This window comes from Phalangium opilio, unplaced genomic scaffold, assembly GCF_054372755.1.
Source record: "Phalangium opilio isolate 3A_F unplaced genomic scaffold, DU_Popi_V2 ptg000070l_1, whole genome shotgun sequence".
Lineage (NCBI taxonomy): Eukaryota > Metazoa > Arthropoda > Arachnida > Opiliones > Phalangiidae > Phalangium > Phalangium opilio.
The window spans coordinates 3,253,480-3,273,456 of record NW_028324182.1 but is presented as its reverse complement, the minus strand read 5'-3'; the positions used below and the strand labels follow the sequence as shown (position 1 = coordinate 3,273,456).

The 19,977-nt window shown below is 36.2% G+C and overlaps 2 protein-coding genes across 2 annotated transcripts in view; one reads left to right on the top strand and one right to left on the bottom strand.

The window, feature by feature from the left end:
- Positions 1 to 1,496: 1,496 nt before the first annotated feature.
- On the top strand, positions 1,497 to 14,737 carry LOC149661104 (uncharacterized). Its single transcript, XM_089842495.1, has 3 exons — positions 1,497 to 2,010; positions 2,100 to 4,448; positions 12,977 to 14,737. Exons 2-3 carry the CDS (start codon positions 3,944 to 3,946, stop codon positions 13,072 to 13,074), a joined length of 603 nt encoding a protein of 200 aa, XP_089698621.1. The 5' UTR covers positions 1,497 to 2,010; positions 2,100 to 3,943; the 3' UTR covers positions 13,075 to 14,737.
- Positions 14,738 to 14,851: 114 nt separating this feature from the next.
- The window catches only part of LOC149661103 (echinoderm microtubule-associated protein-like 2), a 48,052-nt gene continuing 42,926 nt past the window's right edge, over positions 14,852 to 19,977 (bottom strand). The window contains exon 20 of the mRNA XM_089842494.1: positions 14,852 to 19,764. Within this exon, the coding sequence (XP_089698620.1) occupies positions 19,639 to 19,764 (126 nt within the window). The 3' untranslated portion in view covers positions 14,852 to 19,638. The remainder of the gene's footprint in view (positions 19,765 to 19,977) is intronic.

Below are 19,977 nucleotides of genomic sequence, written 5' to 3'. Positions count from 1 at the left end.
GCAGTCCGGGTTAGTGATTCCCTGAGTGACTTCTTACCTGTTACCAGTGGCGTTCCTCAGGGAAGTGTCCTAGGCCCCTTACTATTCCTCATATACATCAATGATCTGCCCAATGACCTAACATCCCCTCTTTGTTTATTTGCTGACGATCTTAAAATCTTCCGCGTGATAGACTCATATACTGACGTGCTCACCCTACAATCTGATCTCCATAAGCTTGAGGTTTGGTCGACACGTAACGGTCTTTTCTTTAACGAAACTAAATCATTGGTCCTAACTTTACAAAATACCCCTTCAGACCTAGATTCACCGTCCCCTTATTTTCTTTCCGGGCAAAACATAAAACGTGTTAATGAGTGTCGAGATCTGGGTGTCCAAATAGATCATAATCTAAAATTTCATTCCCATGTGAGAAAGACTTGTGGTCGCGCCAAAGGTTTACTAGCCACTATCAAAGCCAATTTCCCAGGCATCACCCCTGAGTTTCTGACCCGGATTTATAACTGCTACGTTCGCCCAGTCCTAGAATTTGGTAGCCAAATATGGAACCCTCACTCAGCTCTCGACATTCAACAACTAGACAACATTCAAGGTTCCTTCTCTCGACTACCGCGTATCCTAAAACATCAACCCAGAGACAGTAGGCTATCTACCCTTGGTTGGCCTTCTTTGACTACTCGTCGGTCTTACCTCGACCTAATCAGTTTATTCAAAATCCTAAATTGTCCCGACCAAAGATTCTTTTCCGCTGCTCCCTCGTCTATCCCCACCCGTGGTCACCATAGAAAATTATTTCGTCAACAGGCCCGTAAAAATCAACTGAAGCACTCTTTTTTCCATCGGTTGGTCCCCATCTGGAATTCCCTACCCCCTGAGATTATCTCCCTAAAATCACTTGTGCAATTTAAAACCAAACTCAAACAACACTTAAACCTTTAATTAATTTCCCTCACAATTTTCAACCTAAGAAATCGCAGCTGTAAGGCTTCATTCAGCCCTAGCTCGTATCCCCCCTCAGGAGCAAAAAAAAAAAAAAAAAAACAACGAAAGATACAGTTTCACCTCCCCCCCAAAAGTTTAGTTAGACCATAGCCCACTTGATCACGCACGCTGGCTGCACGCGCTCTAGAAGCCCGTCCAAACGATTTTTTTTACATGTTAACTCGCGAATACGGCGCGTCACATAGGTTCGGTCTAAACTTTCAAACCCGTCTGGTTTTAACATGGGCGTCTATGGGAGAGGACTAGTTTTTTCAACGTTTTTAGCCCAAATAGTGCATCCACTGGTTCAAATCTCTTGAATTTTTAATGAGACGTGTATTGAAAGGTTTGATATTATCCTGTAAAATTTAAAGTCTTCAGCTATAATAGTTTTTTTAATAAAAAATAAAAATCATCACATAGTAGAGAAATTGAAACTCTACTATCAATTTCTCTACTATGTGATGATTTTTATTTTTTATAAAAAAAACTATTATAGCTGAAGACTTTAAATTTTACAGGATAATATCAAACCTTTCAATACACGTCTCATTAAAAATTCAAGAGATTTGAACCAGTGGATGCACTATTTGGACCAAAAAGGTTGATAAAACTGCTCCCTTTCCATAGACGCCCATGTTAAAACCAGACGGGTTTGAATTTTAGACCGAACCTATGTTATTCTCATTTTTAGGGTCGATTGACCGGGCTTCTAGAGCGCGTGCAGACAGCGTGATCAAGTGGGCTATGGTTAGACCGCCAGAAGAACCTACGTGTAGCGCCATCTTTCGCGTCGAGTTTCATTTCCGGTTTTCCGCTGACAGTGATCGAATTTCTATCATTCTATGGCAGCGGTCTTGTGGTATTAGGCCTCGGCTAATTTTTTCAATTATCCGCTAGTTAATTACCATTTGATCGAGATTTATTTTGCGATGCCTTACAATAAACGATGCGCGATTCTTGGATGTTCAAGTTGTAGTGACGATTTAGCTCAAGATGGTACCTACAGTTTACATTTCTTTCCTAAAGGTAATAATAAACTTAGCAAAAAAGTGTGTTTTGCTGCTTTTGCACTTGTGGCCCTGTGGGCAGTTTTGACTGATATTTATTCTCTAAAGGTAATGATGACCTTATTGGAAAGTGGATTTTGGCTACAAATCGTGGTAAAGAGTGGAGACCTAACAAAGTTTCCGTTATTTGCTCAAAGCATTTTAGCCAAGACGATATTATCGTTACTAAAGGGAAAAAAAGGAAGATTCTTAAACCACTTTCTGTACCATTTCTTGGGACAAGTATGGAAAAGGACCCTGGAGAAGGCTTGGTTCCTAAACGTTTACGAACATATGGTCATAATAATATACCAGAAGACGTTCAAGCTTGTGACGACAATGAAATTCCAACCCAATCAAGACTAACGGCCAGTTCCACTAGTTACTCTGGAGCAAGCGTCTCACCACCCTCCAAGAAAGGAATAAGCGTTCAAACGGAAAAACCAATCACCAAATGTAAATTTTCGCAAGCTTCTGTAACAATGGCGACAAGAGGTACACAGACAAGAATATCTTTGCAAAATGATGTTGGCCGGTTCAAATGGTTTCAATCAAATGAATGAACAAAAACGTATGTTTGAAAATTACAAAGGAATGAAATTAATTCTGGCTGGAGATGGTCGCTCAGATTCTCCAGGTTTCTCGGCCAAGTACGGAAGTTATACGATTGTTGAAACAACTGAAAACAAAGTTATACATTTCTCATTGGTACAATCAAATGAAGTTGGAGGGAGCTCCTACATGGAAAAAGAAGGCCTGATTCGCTGCTTGGACTTGCTTAAAAACGAGCTGTCAATCAGTCACATTATTACAGATCGTCACGTTCAAATCTATATCTATATAAATCAAAGTCCTGACTGACTGACAGACTGACTGATAATCAACGCCCAGCCCAAACCGCTTGCCCTAGAAGGCTGAAAATTTGCAGGAACGTTACTCATAAGTAGTAGGCGCGTACTAAGAAAGATTTTTCCAATCCGCCGCCATCTTAAAAAATGGCGCCCAGAAATGTAAAAAATATTCTCTATGCAACAAAGTCCGCGCGTTTCAACCGATTTCGCAAATATTTAGTACACTGGTTCCCTTTAACCTATAGACGGGCTGAATGGTCTTTCGGGTTCGATTTGTCGCCACCTTTTTAAATGGCGGCCAAAAACGTAAAAACCCTTCTTTATGGAATAATGTCCGCGTGAAATTAAAAAAAAAATGTCCCTAGGGACTGACGGGCAACGCCGAGTGCCTTCGCTCCTAGGGTGCAACAAAAAAATTGGTCATCAGTAAAATTTGCCCATTCTTAGATCTTAGTATCATTTTGATGGAAGTTCTTATTATACGCGAGCGACGCCGCGGGTAACAGCTAGTAGTGCATATGTTTGATTGTTGGCATATAAGTTGTAAGGGCTTCCTTACACCTCACGTGACGTTGGAGAGTTTTCTTTAAAAAACTTCCTTCCCGGGGAATATGTTCAGCCCGTCTTTGCTAAGAGGGCATACGTATATTTTTTACCAACGGTATAAAAAGTCATGGTAGATGCTTAAAAGGGGTAGTTCGACGAGTAGTGATTGTGCGGGGCGTTAAGCCGGTATTTATTTAACTAAGTTGTATCTTTTTATTTTTGACTTCGATTTTGCGACATTAATAAACATGGACTTTTTGGTAATTATGAAAGGCTACCTTGTCTTAATTTAGATACGTGTCTTTTTAAAGACTTAAACTAGGGTCGGATCTTACTTACTTTAATCTGGGTAATTCTGACCGGGGTTCGACAGAACGGTTACAAAGTAAAGGATTTGCCAGTAAATTGAAAACACTGGGGAAGAAAAAGAATTTTTCAATTCTTAGTGAATGGGCTAATAGTATTTCTAACCACATCTACTGACTAGCTTCGACAAGTGATGGTCATCCAGAGTTAATGGTGGCAAAATGGCTATCCATGTTAAATCACATTCTCGACATTCATGAGGGACACGACGGGCCATTTGGTTGTTGTGAACATGGAGAACTTGAAGGACCAAGTCGAAAATGGTTGATAAGAGAAAGTGATGCGTATTTAGAATTGGAAAAAATGTCATTTAGGCTCATGCGGGACATTAAGCAGCTTTCACCTTACGAACAGACTTCCAGCGCGGAAGTTTTTCATAGTGTAATAAACCACTTTGCTCCCAAGTCAACGCACTATTCTTTACGTGGAATGAATGCTCGACTAATAATAGCTGCCTTGCACTTCAACGAAAACGGTAACAAAAAGCAAGCTACAACTAAAGAAGGAACTTTACGTTACAAACTGTTCTATCCCAAAGTGAAAGCTGGCGAACATAGTTTAAAGAAAATTAAAGTAGAAAGCTCATATGAATATTTTGAAAAACTGATGACGGAACTATTCGATGTATTAAAAACTGTTTCAAGTTACGAAGAAGGTAAAACAACCACTTTTACGCCCCTTCCAAGCCTCGCGTCTTCCTACAAACGACCTAAAATGCATGGAAGACGCAATTAAAGATTTTCATTCTCGGTACGCGAAAAGAAACTAAATGTAGGAGTTTTTGATATGAAAAATTATCTAATTTCATTTAAATATATAAAAATAGTAATACCACTCACTTAAGGCTCTTTCAGACGATCCAACTTTTTGACTCAGCTTGATGGGTCAACTCGAGTTGAATCAACTAGTTGGATCGTGTGAATAGAAGCTGGATGAGTTGAGTCACCAAAAACGTTGGCTAGGAAAAATTGGATCAGTGATCCAATTTTTGCTGACTCAACTTTTTAATTTCATTTCTTAAGCCAATCAAAACGAATTACAAAAAAACCCTTTTTCGCGGGTTATTTCCCAAGTGCAAAGGTAGGTGGCGCTTAAAAAGAGCCATTTGGCGGTAAAAGTTTAGTCGTATGAATAGGAAGGATTTATTTCAATTTTACCTTCAAAAGTTGGGCAAGTTGATACAACTTTTTGACCCATCGAGCTGAGTCAAAAAGTTGGATCGTCTGAAAGAGCCTTTAGTATGATTATCACAAATTTAATAAATCTTAAATATTGTGCTTTATATAATATAATAATCACAGACTGAAATATTGCAATTCTCTTCAAATTAAAAATTATTACAACAGTAGTAATTCCAGAAGGGAATAAGAGAGAAGGGACACACTTTATATCTCCATAATGCTTTACACTTGTAACAACAGTCTTACTAACCTCAAATCAACTATCCTTCACTGATTGGCTATCTAACTTCTGCCTTAGCTGTGACGTCACATAAGAAGGTGACGTACAAAAAGTAGATTTGTTTACAACTTTACATTGAAGGAGATAAAATGGCCGAATTTCATGTTGATAAACGAAATCAAGCTGCGCAATTAATTTAGATACACGGGTATTGAAAACATACCAAAATCAGATAATTTGAAGGTAATAAATAGATGAAAACTAATTATTCTGAATTAATATAAAAAATACAAATTAGTTTCAATAAAATACATACTTGAGGTTATAATTACACAAGAACGAAACATCGACAGCCCTAAGCCTTTGGAGAATGAAAATCTAGCAGACAAATGGGCCGATACCGCGGAGAACTTAAAGAACTATTTTTGCAGTAAATTGGTTAAAAGCTGTGTACTTGCGCAAAGTTTTCGCGGTTTTCTCGAGGTTGGTCGGACTCTCGTTACCAAAGCAGGCTCTAATGTCTCCCTTCTCTCTTATTCCCTTCTGGTAATTCTCATTTTAAGTTGTAATTATCATATTAATACTATTTTATCATTAACAGTTTTTCTGTTAATTTTTTGGCCAAGTATCACAAAAAAGTTTCATTTGGTAAACTAGCGCAAAAATATTGAAATTCCCTTAAAATAAAAAATTATTATAACAGGAATAATTCTTATTTTAAGCCGTAATTATCATACTAATACTATTTTATCATTAACAGTATTATCATGGACGAAGTATGCGCGTGAAAAACATTCGACGCTCTATAGGATGTGCAATTCCCTATACTAAAAAGTAGACAAGTCGATACTAGCGCCGCCTGGCTACCAGCGCTGCAAACCCTCGCGGAAAAAATAAAAAATACTGGACATAAGAAAAAAACACGCGCTACCGTCGATTTTTTTACTTAGCGTCGTCTGCTAGAAGCAAAACAGTGGTTTTTTTTTCTTATGTCCAGTATTTTTTATTTTTCCCGCGAGGGTTTGCAGCGCTGGTAGCCAGGCGGCGCTAGTATCGACTTGTCTACTTTTTAGTATAGGGAGTTGCACATCCTATAGAACGACGAATGTTTTTCACGCCCATCCTTCATCCATGGTATTATTAATTATCTGGCCAACTATCACAAAAAAGTTTCATTTGGTAAACTAGCGCAAAAATTGAAATTCCCTTAAAATTAAAATAACAGGAAAGTTAAAAAAGTTATAATGCATTTCTTTCATCGGCGTGGATATTTGAATCCTGAATATTCTTCAGATGGGAATGTTTCTTTAATTTTTGATACAGCGCAACTTGGCAATGGTCTCCTGACATTTTTACCCAACTGCCCATAAACGCGTGCCGTAAAAGCGCGGTATGCACAGTAACGGTACTGTCTATAGCAGAAATAAACAATATGAACGATAAAAGTTAAAAGGGAAAAGCATTTGAAACCATACTGGTGTATATCATCTTCGGGATTTCTCTGACGCCTGTTATATCGGTGGAACGCATAATACAAGGCGTGAACATTCAAACATCCTTGAACAAAGAAATCTTCTCCTGTTACACAGTTTCTAGCATCACTCTTAAGCTCCACTACCTTCGGATTTTCAAAACAACAGATGCTTTCATGTTCGCTTAACATTGGAACGCAACAAAAACACTGACACCTTTTAGATTTTGGTAAGAAAAATATCGCTTTAGTGAAGCGTATTTTTGGTTTCAAGTTGTTGAATAAAACATACCAATCTGTGTTCCCTTGCCTAGGTCCTACATGATGCGCATTGTCATCATCTAAATCAGAACTTTCTGTCCCTGATAGTTCAGTATCAGACTCTGAACTGCTACTTTCAAACCTATAGAGTGCTGTCAGTTGTGACGTCAGATCCAAGGTTAAACGTCACGAGTCTGCCTTTAGCAATGGGCGGCCATGACAGTTACCGTTTTTTCTTTATGGGAAAACAGCATGGGTGACGTCACACCGGCGCTTCTGACAGCACTCTATATGGCATCACAACACCTCTTGACCTAATTATGTCATCATTATACTCCTGTTGGTCATCTTCTGAGCTATCTGAATTACTGTCATTGCTCGACGATTCCTCTAAATAGCTTACGTTTGCGGGATCTGGAAACTCAGTCATAATTATAGTAAACGTTTAACAGAAAAAACTAACATAATCCGAAAAATTTCCCTTGGCAAATCCTGTAAGCCTTGGCTAGACCCGACGCGCACTCGCGGAAGCTACGGTCTACCTCCTAGAAATGAGCGGAAGCTTTGGCGGAAGTTACGATCAGCTGGCGTCGATAGAGCTATTTCAGTGGGGGAAAAATTTCGTCTGCTACGAAAATTGGGCCTGCCTTTGAGTGTAGAGGGCGGCCATTTTGTGAGGGTTTCTCTATGGGCAAATAGCATTGGTGACGTAGCCATTACCCCCTCTGAAATAGCTCTATAGTTACACTAAATTCCCTAGAGAGGCGCTGCACGGGGGTTAAACATAGAATCTTTAAAATCTGAGCGGCTATCCTATACAATTTGAACTTTTTGTAATAACATTTTAAATAAATTTTTAATAATTAAATCCCTTAAGACTTAAGAGGGATAATATTTGATATAAAATCTATCACCCTGTACAGAAAACACGAAAATTTTGATTCTGTTGTCGGTGGTCCTTTAAAGTCGATAGATAATTGTTTTTAATTAAAATTAATTTCCCATGTCACAATTGTAAATTCAGTACTTACAACCGTTTTCCACGATAAAGAAACCCAACTCGGAACTCCATTATACTTGTCCAAAACTTGCCTTTTAGTGATATTTTTCGTTCGTGTATTTTATAAGTATGGTGAATTGGTGATTATAATAGTACGTTTGAGCATTGCATTTAATTGTACTAGTAAGGTTAAGATTCGTGACTTTTGTTTTACGTTTACTCGATATATTTAAAGCGAGAGAGACTGTTATGGTATTGCCTTAGTCTAAATGGAAGGTTTAATAGACCCTTAAAGAAAATAAACAAGCTGGACACCTTTTATCGCCGAGTCGGGATTTTTTCGAATAGAGTACCAACGCCATCTAGTGGCGAAAGATTTCGTGGAATAAATTTATTCGTCTGCTCTTTCAATTTCAAAAAACTTTACTAAGCCTTTGCCAAAATCTAAAACTGTGTAATTTCAATGACAAGCTTTGGAAATCTCCTTACCTTTCTACAATTTGAGACTCCATTGCGAAAATCAACTAGTTAATTACGATTTGAGCTTGTGGTAAAGCGAAATCTGCTCTAAAACAGTTCCTAAATCACTTTCACCTGAAACATCAATTCCCAAGTTCCGCCATTAAATTATTAAAGTACACTTCCTTGCCACTAGGCCCACTACTGCGCAAAATCGGACCATAGCCGTCTAAACCAATCACATTAATATACTGATTACCCAGAATGCTCTGTCAATCCTCAAAAGACGGTTGAGAAATTTGAACGATTTTCTTTAAGGGTCTATACTCCCTTTAAAATTCCTGTCACCCGTCGACAAAAAAAAAAGGGTTTCACGCTTTCAATCCCGCTCTCATATTTCAAAACTCAAAGAAATCGAGGGTAATTTTAACAAGACGACCCAAGGGCTCGAAATAGTAGCCACATCGTACCGTACAGGCGTACAGAAAATTTGAGTGAATAGCCCCTCGATGCGCTACCTTGAACTGTTTTGAAATTATTACTTAATTTTTTTTTACTTCTGTTATAATTATAATAGTGTGACACGAACGGAAAACGTGAGTTAGTACCCCCACGATGCGCATCCTTTAACAGTGGTAAAACGAAATACCCGAAAATACCCCTTAAAATAAGATGCCCTAACAAAAATTATAACCCTTAATACTTCAATAAATTAAATTTGCTTACGTTATAATTGTAATATCTGCGGTCCCAAGCAAGTACCTTCTTTTAAAACTCTTCTCGATTTATGTTGAAATACACGTAACTCTAATAATAAACACCACCTTAAGACCATTCTAAATATAACGTCGGTATATACTTGCTTTTGATTTTTAAAAATTCCCCTCGATTTCTTTGAATTTTGAAATATAGGAGCGGGATTGAAAGCGTGAAACCCTTATTGTCGACAGGAATTTTAAAGGAAGTATTAAACCTTGCATTTAAATTAAGGTAATACCATAATCCTCTCTCTTGCTTCAAATATATCGAGCAAACGTGAAACACAATTCACAATGCTTAACCTTACTAGTAAAATTAAATGCAATGCTTAAACTTACTAATATAAACCCCATCCTTTTAAAATACACGAACGAAAAATATCACCTCGCCACAATTCTCTCCCATTCACTCTCCCTTCAATGACGAACGAAAGTTTTTATATGCGGTTCTCTTTCACGACGCCACCCCCGCCAGCAACAGGCCAGGCCAAACTATTAAGACCCACATCGTAGATGTTCTTAATAATACGCTTCGGCTAAAAAAAAGGCTCATTAGAATTCTTAGATGGGAGGATATTGGAATTGTCTAAACAAGATGAGCAAGCTGATATATCTTACTCCACATTTGTGACAATTTTCACTTTTAGGGGCCCTACCTCCGAAACTAAACGTTGTAGACCCCATGTTCTTTGACACTTCTCACTCAGTTTGACCCAAAGAACACACCCTTTAATTTAGGGCATGGTTATCAGAAACACCCTGTATACAAAATGTCCTATAGCGTGAAAACTAATTTCCTCACGCCCATTCTTGGTAGTTAAGGAGACCAACGAGAAGTAAAATACATTTAATTATGATTAAAAATTATTTATACTTTACCAATTTAACCTTTTTGTACCATTGAAAACAAGTAATTCTTCAAAAATAAAGGACTTACATTGCACAGCTTTAACTCTGCCCAATTCTGTACTTTAGTCAGCTTAAGCCGAGGTTTAAACTCGCTTAACTCTGTCCAAAGTCAGATCAGCTTAACATGTTCATATTCAAATAGTGAAATGAATTAGTCCGGGAAAATAGTGCTATCTCAGATGTGACGTCAGTGCCTAGGTAAAACGTCACGGGCTTAACTTTGGCAGTGGGCGGCCATGTTTGGTATCGCTTTGGTGCTATGGGCAAATAGCAAGGGTGACGTCAAACTAAAGCTTCTGAGATAGCTCTATAGTCCGACCCATCTCTACTATGGTAAGATCATAAGTTTATCATGTTTCTAAGTAGAGAAATGGCTGCTACTCCTATGGCAATAGCAGAGCTGTGCTAATTAATTAGTTAGCTAATTGAATTTCTAATTAATTAGCAACGTTTACTAATTGAAAATGGTAATTGAATTTTAATTACCTTAGTGCTAATTGAGAAGTAATTCTAATTAATTAGTATGAAAAGGAAAGGTAATTATCTAATTAAAATTTAATTAGATTTAGGATTAACTAATTAGCCAATTGGATTTTCAATTAATCTTTTAATTTAGTAAAAACTAAAAATCGAGGAATTAACTCTTGAGTCTTCTATTTGAATATTTCAGCTCCTCAAAACATGAGAGAATACTAGAACTAGTAGAAAATTTCGTAAATCGTAATTGTCCCATTTCGAAATTTTGACTGTTTTTCCTACTCGAATTTATAGCAGTGCCCATGGATTTACTACTCAGAGTCCATTATTGGAACTGTGGCAAGAAAATGAAGAAATAAGACAAATTTTAACATGACGGAAGGCTCGAGGCTTGTCTCATTTTTCGTGAATAATTCACGGCTTCCGTACCCGTTTTTCAATGGCATTAAAGCATTAAACTTTGCATTACCAAAGTACTAAATCCATGGGCGCTTTTAAACTTTTATGTTTACTTATGGTTTCTTTTTTTCCTTAATTAGACAAGTAATTAATTAGAAATTAGTAATTCTAATTAATTAGTTTGATAAATAAATGGGTAATTTCTAATTGAATTTAATTAGTTTCTATGTCTAATTGCAAATTGGCTAATTAATTAGTTCATAAATATTTACCTAATTTCTAATTCTAATTCAATTAGTAGTCAGCTAATTAGCACAGCTCTGGGCAATAGTGTTTGTCTGGCTCCCTTTTAGAATGTATCAGGGCTGAAACCGCCTCTATCTCACGAGAGAGAGAGAGAGGGATTTTGGGGTTGCTTAAGCAAAATTCGTTCAACCCCAAATGCCTGCCTATACGAAACGTAAAAATCTCCTTTATAGACCTTTTCACCGGTAGAGCGGGGGTGAAAAGGGGGAAAAAATTTCGAGAAGTGAGCATGCGTAGAAAGAACGTTTGGGGGCAGCGCAGTACTTTTAACCATTCCTTTTGCCTTATTTGCCAAGCATTCGAGTTTATTTTTATAAAACAGTGTTGTATTACTTGTTGTAAAAGTATTAATTGAACTTCCGATGTAAAATTTTATCGAATTCAATTGATAGACGTAAAATTAGGGCATTTAATGAAATTCTACACACTAAATTGGGCACCAGAGCTTACGGGCATGTTATACACAGAGCTTTCGGCAGCGGCATCGGCGGACATCGCCGTCTATTTGCCGATGAAGCGATGATCCGTACCGTCGCCAAGGCTAAAGCCCCGTTTTCATCAAAGCTAGAAAATCACTTCTCGCTAAGCGAGAAGCTTGGAGCGTGTTGCTTCCGCGAGTTTCAAATCCCGCGCCAGAAATGCTAGAAGCTTTCTCGCTCGTGGTATCCCCCTGGGGTGTTTTCATCGAAGCGAGAAAGTGGCGTCATCTGGCGCGATTCCGCGAATGTCCAAATAATTATTGCATTAAAATGGCGGTCAGTAGAAGAAAGCGGCTTTTAAGGAAAAAATCATTTTAAAGGGGCTTTATTTAAAAAACTCGGCTATAAAATCAACTCGATATTAGAAGAAACGGTGGTGGGGGTTCATCCCATATGGCAACGCAGGAAGCTAGAAGGATACTTTTAATACCTTCACCATGCCTTCGCTGTCAATTTTCAAACAATAGAAACTGTTCAACTTACTTGTCATGTTGTTTTCTGTGGCTACTTCTTCCCATAATGTTTCATTAATTTCCCTATTTCTATTTTCTTTTAATTTGCGGTTCCACAACCCATCCCTAATTAATTCTAATACTGTTAATAATTTGCTCCCTTTTAGCAAATTCATTCTTTTTATTTCTTTCCCTTTCCTGTTTTAACTTTTCTTTAAGTTCTTTCTTCGAGGTTTTGCCATCCATTTTTAAAAACCGAAATGTTGACCCCCCACTGCTTTCTGATTCGTGGTTCCATGTCACGTGACCGCTACATCTCGCTTCTCGCTAAGCGGGACGCTAGAAAATATCTGTCTCTGACAGATCGGAGCTAGCGTCATTTTCTCGCTCTATTTTTGCGTTTTCTCGCGTCTAGCGAGGGGTTCCCGCGGCAATGAAAACACCTTTGCTAGAAGCCAGACAAAGTTCTAGCAAACTCTTCTCGCTCTAGCGCGAATTTTTCTCGCTTCTAGCTTTGATGAAAACAGGGCTTTAGTGAGTTATAGCGGCGTACTAATATCAATGCATCGTTTCCATTAGAACTTAAACACTTTATTTCTTAACATGGTTTTAATTGTACTATCTCGGTTTTAAATACTAGGCATTTTATTTTAATATTAAATTTCAAAAAGTTCTCCCATACGTCCATCGTAGTTTAGTTTACACGTTAACTCCATAGAAGCGCTATAACTCATGCCCCAAACATTGCAACTTCTCATGCGCGGCCCTTAATGTGAAAAGGCTAATTCCATTGGATGATTTTTTTTTCAAGTGACCCATTTAGTAATCGTCTCGACCGCTTGGTGGCTGCACCGCGACAGAAATTTCAAAATTTTCTCTCTTCGAATCTTAGCGCTATACGAGTTCTGACGTCACAGTAGCCTGCGGAAGATGCCCAGTTGTAAGTAACCCATATTTGTGTACTTAGAGGCATGATAAACTTATGGTAAGATATCTGTTGCTTGAATAATGACAGTTTTTTTGAGTGTTGAATATTTATTGTTTTAAAATCATAAATCATCACAGGGGGGGGGGGCATCTATATAGTTTCATAATAACTGGAATGGAATATAATTTGGCAACAAGATTTCATATAAACATTTTTCTTGCGTCACTAACCGTTTTAAAATTATTTCTCTTTATTTATGACATAGCTTTTTTTTTTAATATTTATTGGTATTTACTATTTCGTTAGTTTTTAAAATTTTCACAAAAATAATTCACGCACAACCTGTGGGTTTTATACAAAAAAAAGACAATAGAATTATGCCGATCATTTTCTCTGATCTATTACGTCATAAAACGTCATGAAACCAAGAGAGCGCCAAAATTGTTAATCACAGATCGAAATAGAAATAAAATTCGCATTATTTTCGGGGCCGCTCAAACGTTCTTCATTCTTTCGGGTCAAAGGTTTCTCTAAAAATACTGATCCAGGGTTGCCACGGAATTTTCAGAACTAAATTCCCTGACTTTTCCAGGTTTTCCCTGACCTTTTTTCTGAGATTTTCCCTGACCTTTTAGGCCGAAAGTGTAAATGTTTAAAGCACGTTTTAAGTGCTTTTAATTTAATAAACTCGATCTACATTAAGTTTTCCAATGTATTTGTTGCACCAAAATTATTAAGAAACATTTAACTATAAATAACTGTCTAAGGGATTTTTTAAAGGCATTTACTTATTAAAAACAATCCTAGACAACATTTTTAAGGATTGCTCTAGAGTTTTCCATGTTAAGAGAGGATGAGGAGAAACTTTTATTACTCTTTCAATAAAGACTATCCCCAGAAAATTTACCCACTAAAATCAAATTCCCTGACTTTTCCAGTTCCAGGTTTTCCCAGACCCGTAGCAACCCTGTTATTCTAGATCAGTTTCTGGAGGATCTCGGGCCAGGGGGTCAACAAATGGAAAACGTTAATTTGAGCGCGAGCAGATCTAGATGTACAAATGTTTCCGCACAGTTTAATTTTTCACACCTTAGCCACTTTCCGCACAATTTTTCATGACAGATTTCCGCACAGTTTTCAAATAAAACTTAAAAACCCTTCTTTATTTAATAATGTCCGCGTGAAAAGTAATAAAAAAAAATGTCCGGACGGGCTGACGGGCAACGCCGAGTGCCTTCGCTCCTAGGTTGCTACAAAAATATTAGTCATCAGTAAAATCTACCCATTCTTTATATGATTTTGATAGAAGTTCTTATTACACGCGAGCGACGCCGCGGGTAATAGCTAGTGGGCCATAAAAATTGTGCGGAATTGGGTATGATTCTCGAAAATTGTGCGGAAATTTGCATCCTTGCAAAAACGTTCAGTGCGATCCGACAAAACAGTACAAATAATTCTATCGTCTTTGAAGATTGTATATTTTTGCTATCACACTTTTCGCAAAGAAAAAATACGTCGTGAAGGAGGGTAAACATTTTTAAAATCACTATTATTTATCTGTCTGAAAAATTATATTGTAAATTGCATAATAATATTTGCATACGTAAAATTTTATGTAAATTTTTCTGAGCTCTTAATTAAAAATATTTAAAAAAAAATATCATTTGCAAAATGTTTTAAATTTAAAACAGCTTTTTCTTGGTGTAAAAACGAATGTCAGGTGTAACTGCCCAAAATCAGTAATAACAAAAAAAAATGTTTAGTTATTTTAAAATTTCAGATGGTTAAAATATTTACGAAATTCAAATTAGAAATTTTTCTCTACAAACATTCACAACCTGGTTTTTGTTTAATTTTTGTCAATAATTAATTCAACTTTTTTATTATAGCGACGTAGGGCAAGCAGGTGTCTATCACAAACCTAAAACCTCCTTTCTGATAAAAATATATTTTACAAAATTATCTAGCTAAGCCTTCTCAAAATGTTTTATAAATTAGGTTTTCTGCCTTCTCAAAAAAAAGGAGTCAGATTTGTTCAGTTATTTTCTGTTGTCAAAATATTTTCATACAATTTTCTGTACTTAAAAATTATCTCAAAACTTTAGAAAAGAATTAATAGCGTATAATGTCCTTTTCAAAATATTAGTAGATATTAACATTTTCTAGCGTTTTCTTACCGCAAACCCTCAAAGAGTTCCTCAAACATTAATGAAACGTCTACGCGCTTTTAATGTCCTTCTCAAAAAGTTAGTAACGAGTCCGTAGCGTTTAATTTCCTTCTCAAAACTTCAGAAAAAGGTTCCTAGCGTTTAATGTCCTTCTCAAAACTTTAGTAAAGAGTCCCTAGCGTTTAATTTCCTTCTTAAAGTTCAGAAAAAGATTTCCTCGTGTTTAATTTCCTCCTCAAAACATTGGTAAAGAGACCCTGGCGTTTAATGCCCTTCTCAAAACTTCAGAAAAGAGTCCCTAGCGTTTAATTTCCTTCTCAAAGTTCAGAAAAATATTTCTTCATGTTCAATTTCCTTCTCAAAACTTCAGAAAAGAGTCCCTGGCGTTTAATGTCCTTCTCAAAACTTCAGAAAAGAGTCCCTGGCGTTTAATGTCCTTCTCAAAACTTCATAAAAGAGTCCCTAGCGTTTAATGTCCTTCTCAAAACTTCAGAAAAGAGTCCCTAGCGTTTAATGTCCTTCTCAAAACTTCAGAAAAGAGTCCCTAGCGTTTAATGTCCTTCTCAAAACTTCAGAAAAGAGTCCCTAGCGTTTAATTTCCTTCTCGAAGTTCAGAAAAATATTTCCTCATGTTCAATTTCCTTCTCAAAACTTCAGAAAAAAGTTCCTAGCGTTTAATGTCCTTCTCAAAACTTTAGCTAAACTAAGAGTCCCTAGCGAATACAAACTCAAACAAATATTCTCTATTCTCTTAACCATGTAATGAATTTTTCTGCCAACATCAAAACTTTCGTAAAGGTTTTAATTTGGGTTTAACGTCTTTCTCAAATATTTAGTAAAGGTTTAATTTGAGTGTAATGTCTTTCTCAAAACTTTAGCGTTTAATGACGGTTCTTAAATATTCAGAAAAGCCTTTACAGCATTATATATTTCCCGCGTTCTCAAAAATGTTTCCTAGATTTAATCCTTTACATAAGTCACATAACTCACGCGTCTTGATTTTCTGCTTTCTCAAAATTACTTGTATTCAAATTACCCTTCCTTCATTTCATTCCGAAATATTAACTTTAAAATATGGCATTTCTTTTCAATACAATCGCACTGAAATCGCAAGAAAATATTGATATAGGGCATTAATATTATATTTTTTAACTTTTAATTTCAGGGCCCTCTGCAGCCAATTCTGAACTTATTCGTTAAAAACGGGGCTTGGCACTGTGTGTTAACTTGCCATAGAGCCTAATACAGTTAAGGGGGAAGTCTGCTGTTTTGAAGTACTCAGAAAATGCCCTAGAGGCAGCACTTTACATTTTTGTTTTGCCGAATCAAAAAGCCTGTTCAAAAAATAAAAATTCTGAAGATTTGGAAATTCGGCTAAACCCATGAAATCTTGAATATTAAAAGATATAATTTTTAATTAAACTTGCTGTAGGGGGCCATGAAACTCTTATTTTGCGATCATGTGACTAGTGGGGAAATAACATTAACTACCAGCCAGCATGGCTCAGAACAATACTTTTGCAGCTCTAACAAGCGTAAAAGTAAAAAAGGTAGCTGGGGACGGAAATTAACTAAGATAAAGTTCTATATAAAAATATATATTTCTCGAGTAATCTAGCTCTAGTAATTACTAATTACTGTACGTAATTCTGGGCTATTTCTGTAGTAACTTGGGCTTTTTTATATACTAATTAATTAGTTTTTATTATATTATAAAAGGGAGAGTGAAGTGAAAAAAAAAATCAAGTGATTATTTGATTTTTCTCTTAAAACTACAAGGAAAATTATTGGTAATTCTTTTACTGCCCATTTTGTTTTAAATATTAGTAGATTTTGTTTGGAGTCATCTGGTGAGAGATTTCTCAACTTCTATTTTAAAAATGTTGGCAAAAATGGCAACTTACTAAGCTCTACATCTGGCGACACGATTGTCACATGGAATTTTGTTAACAAGAAGGCAAGGCGTTACGCGATTGGTCGGAGGTCCTTATTTAAAATTATCCATGAAATCTCAACCTAATTTGAATTTTAAAACCATTCGGAGTTGGTATTTCCTGAATGTTTCACTATGCAGAATGGTCTTATAATTAGAAGAAGAATCGATAAAAAATCACTTGATTTTCCACTTCACCCTCCCTTTAAAGGGAATATAAATTTCATTACACATGCGCAATAGGGGGTGTACACTCTAAAATTATAATAAATGACATTTTAAAGTCAAAATATATTAATTTTGAAACCCTGTAAATAAATTCTTTCATGATTATTTAACGTAATTTACATAATTAACATTAAATAATTAAGATAAAATTGTCAAGCAAAAAAAGCTTAAAAACTACACTTCTAATAAGTTCATCAGATCTATAAAGATGGCTTATTATTTGATATTGATATTTATAACGGTACTACGAATTAATAAAAAATTTAAATTTAAAAACATGCGTTGTTAATTTCTTGGGACAACTTGTTCTTAAAGGTCATTTGTGTACTTTAAGCGTTACCATATCTAAGTACAAAAAACCCCTAAAGAAAATGGTTTATAATAGTAGTAGGAACTATTAAGATAGACATGGATCCAAGATGGCCGTCGAGAGCAAGATGATCCTAACCAGTGTTATTCCTTTGATTTTTGGCAACGTACTTTCCCTAATAGTAAAACGTACTACCCTAATTGGAGGCTTTTTGAAAACGTACTTCCCCCCTTGGGGATATTAAAATTTCCGTTCATCTCCAAGAAAGGCTTTTGGAGCCAATTAGTGGCGTAAATTTCGTCCCATAGACGCTAATGTCAAAAAATTGAACTTGAAAATGTACTTTCAAACACTGTCAAACTGAAGACGTTAAAATGTACTAAAAAAGTACAATTCTACTACTCAGAACAACACTGCCCCAAATTCAAAGAAAAACAAAAATACGATGTCATCCCCCAAAACTCAAACTAAAACTCAATTTTGGTTTAAGTTTGGAGGATGATGTCATGGTCGCCATCTTGCTGGCGGCGGCCATCTTGAATCCATCTTCATCCCCCAAACTCAAACCAAACCCTAGACAAAAAACATGACGTCATCCCCAAACTCATACTAAAACTCAGTTTTGGTTTGAGTTTGGAGGATGACGTCATGGTCGCCATCTTGCTGGCGGCGGCCATCTTGGATCCATGTCTATCTGTATAGTTCCTACTGCTTATAATTAGAACTTGTTTTAAAGGGAATATGAACCAAAAATATTATTTAAAAGCGGAAAATTTGCATATTTTCTAAGGGAATTAACACAAATTTAAAACATTTTCAATTTTGAAACAGGCCTTAATTGTACATTTCTTTTGGACAACATACTTTTTAAGGCTAACTGCACAAGGGCATCAAAGTAACAAAAACCTAACCGATAATGGTTTACATTCCCTTCAAACACTTAAAGAGGAACTTAAAACAGTTTTACATGGTGTGTTAGTTACCTGCACTGTAGCTTTAGCCCATTTAAATATGGCGAAATAAGGGATAGATGTAATTTTAGAAGCAGGAATGGAGATCGAATTAACGGTTATTATTTACTTCAGTTATTCCGACTCATGGCCCAGTATAGAGCCCCTCCCTCCAATACGTAACGTAAATTTTAAATTATCTTATTGGCTCACTTAAACTACGTTTTAAGGACGTTGCTGACGGGGACGGCGAAAAATACGTAGTTCTTTTTTACCTCTGTCGCTATGACCCGTCTCTTCATTCTTACCCCCCTTGCGTGGAAGGGGGTCCGGGACTTTGAAGCGAGCCCAGATTATTCTGTTATCAATTCCTGCTTCTAAAATTACATCTATCCCTGACGAAACTAAAGAAAAATGGTTCAAATTGCCCTTAAAAAATATTTCTTTTTTTTTAATAACCATAAAGACTTGCTTCGGGTAATTTCTATGGTTACTTAACGATAAATTAAATCGTTTTTGAATTGGTAATTAAGTTAATTAACATAAGCTGGGATAATTTTGCATTAATCCACCTCTATCAAATTGCAATTAACTGGTGGTATTTATTTTTCAGGTAATCATTACCTCGTAATTTTATTTTAATTAAAAAACAATTTTGGTAAAAAAATTAACTGATTAAAAATTAAAATGGCGGAATTCAGTAGGTTCACAGTAATCATTACAATTAAAAAATGGTAATAGCGCTTAATAAGATTGTTTTTCCTGTTAATCATTATCAGGTTAATTGTAAATACCCAAAACGCACGTTTCATTTGAGATTTTTTGCCTGGTAATCATTACAAGGTGGTTAATTACAAATACACTTAGTTGCCATTCATAGTTTTTTTTTCAATATTGTTAATTAATTTTTAAACTACTTTCAATTTTGAACATTATTTTTTTTTAAATTATCAACTTCACGATAAAGACCATTGTAGCACAGCACAATCTTTTCCTCCAGTTGAAATTACCCTACTGTCGTCCGGTAAAAATCCAACTGACGTCACATGGCTACTGTGCCCCTGGTAAACATGGTGTAGGCACTAAAAATAAATAAATAAATGCTTATAAAAATGTAAAAATAATGTGAAAACTATGAACACCTAACCCATGCATGGACAGGTAAGTGAATAGGGATCTAGGTTTGCTTAGAGTAACGCCTGACACTAGCGCTGTGGCGGCGGATGTTGGAAGTTTTTCACCAAACCCTTGTAAAATTCGCGCCATTTTGTTTTTGAGGAGTAGAGGTCTCTGAC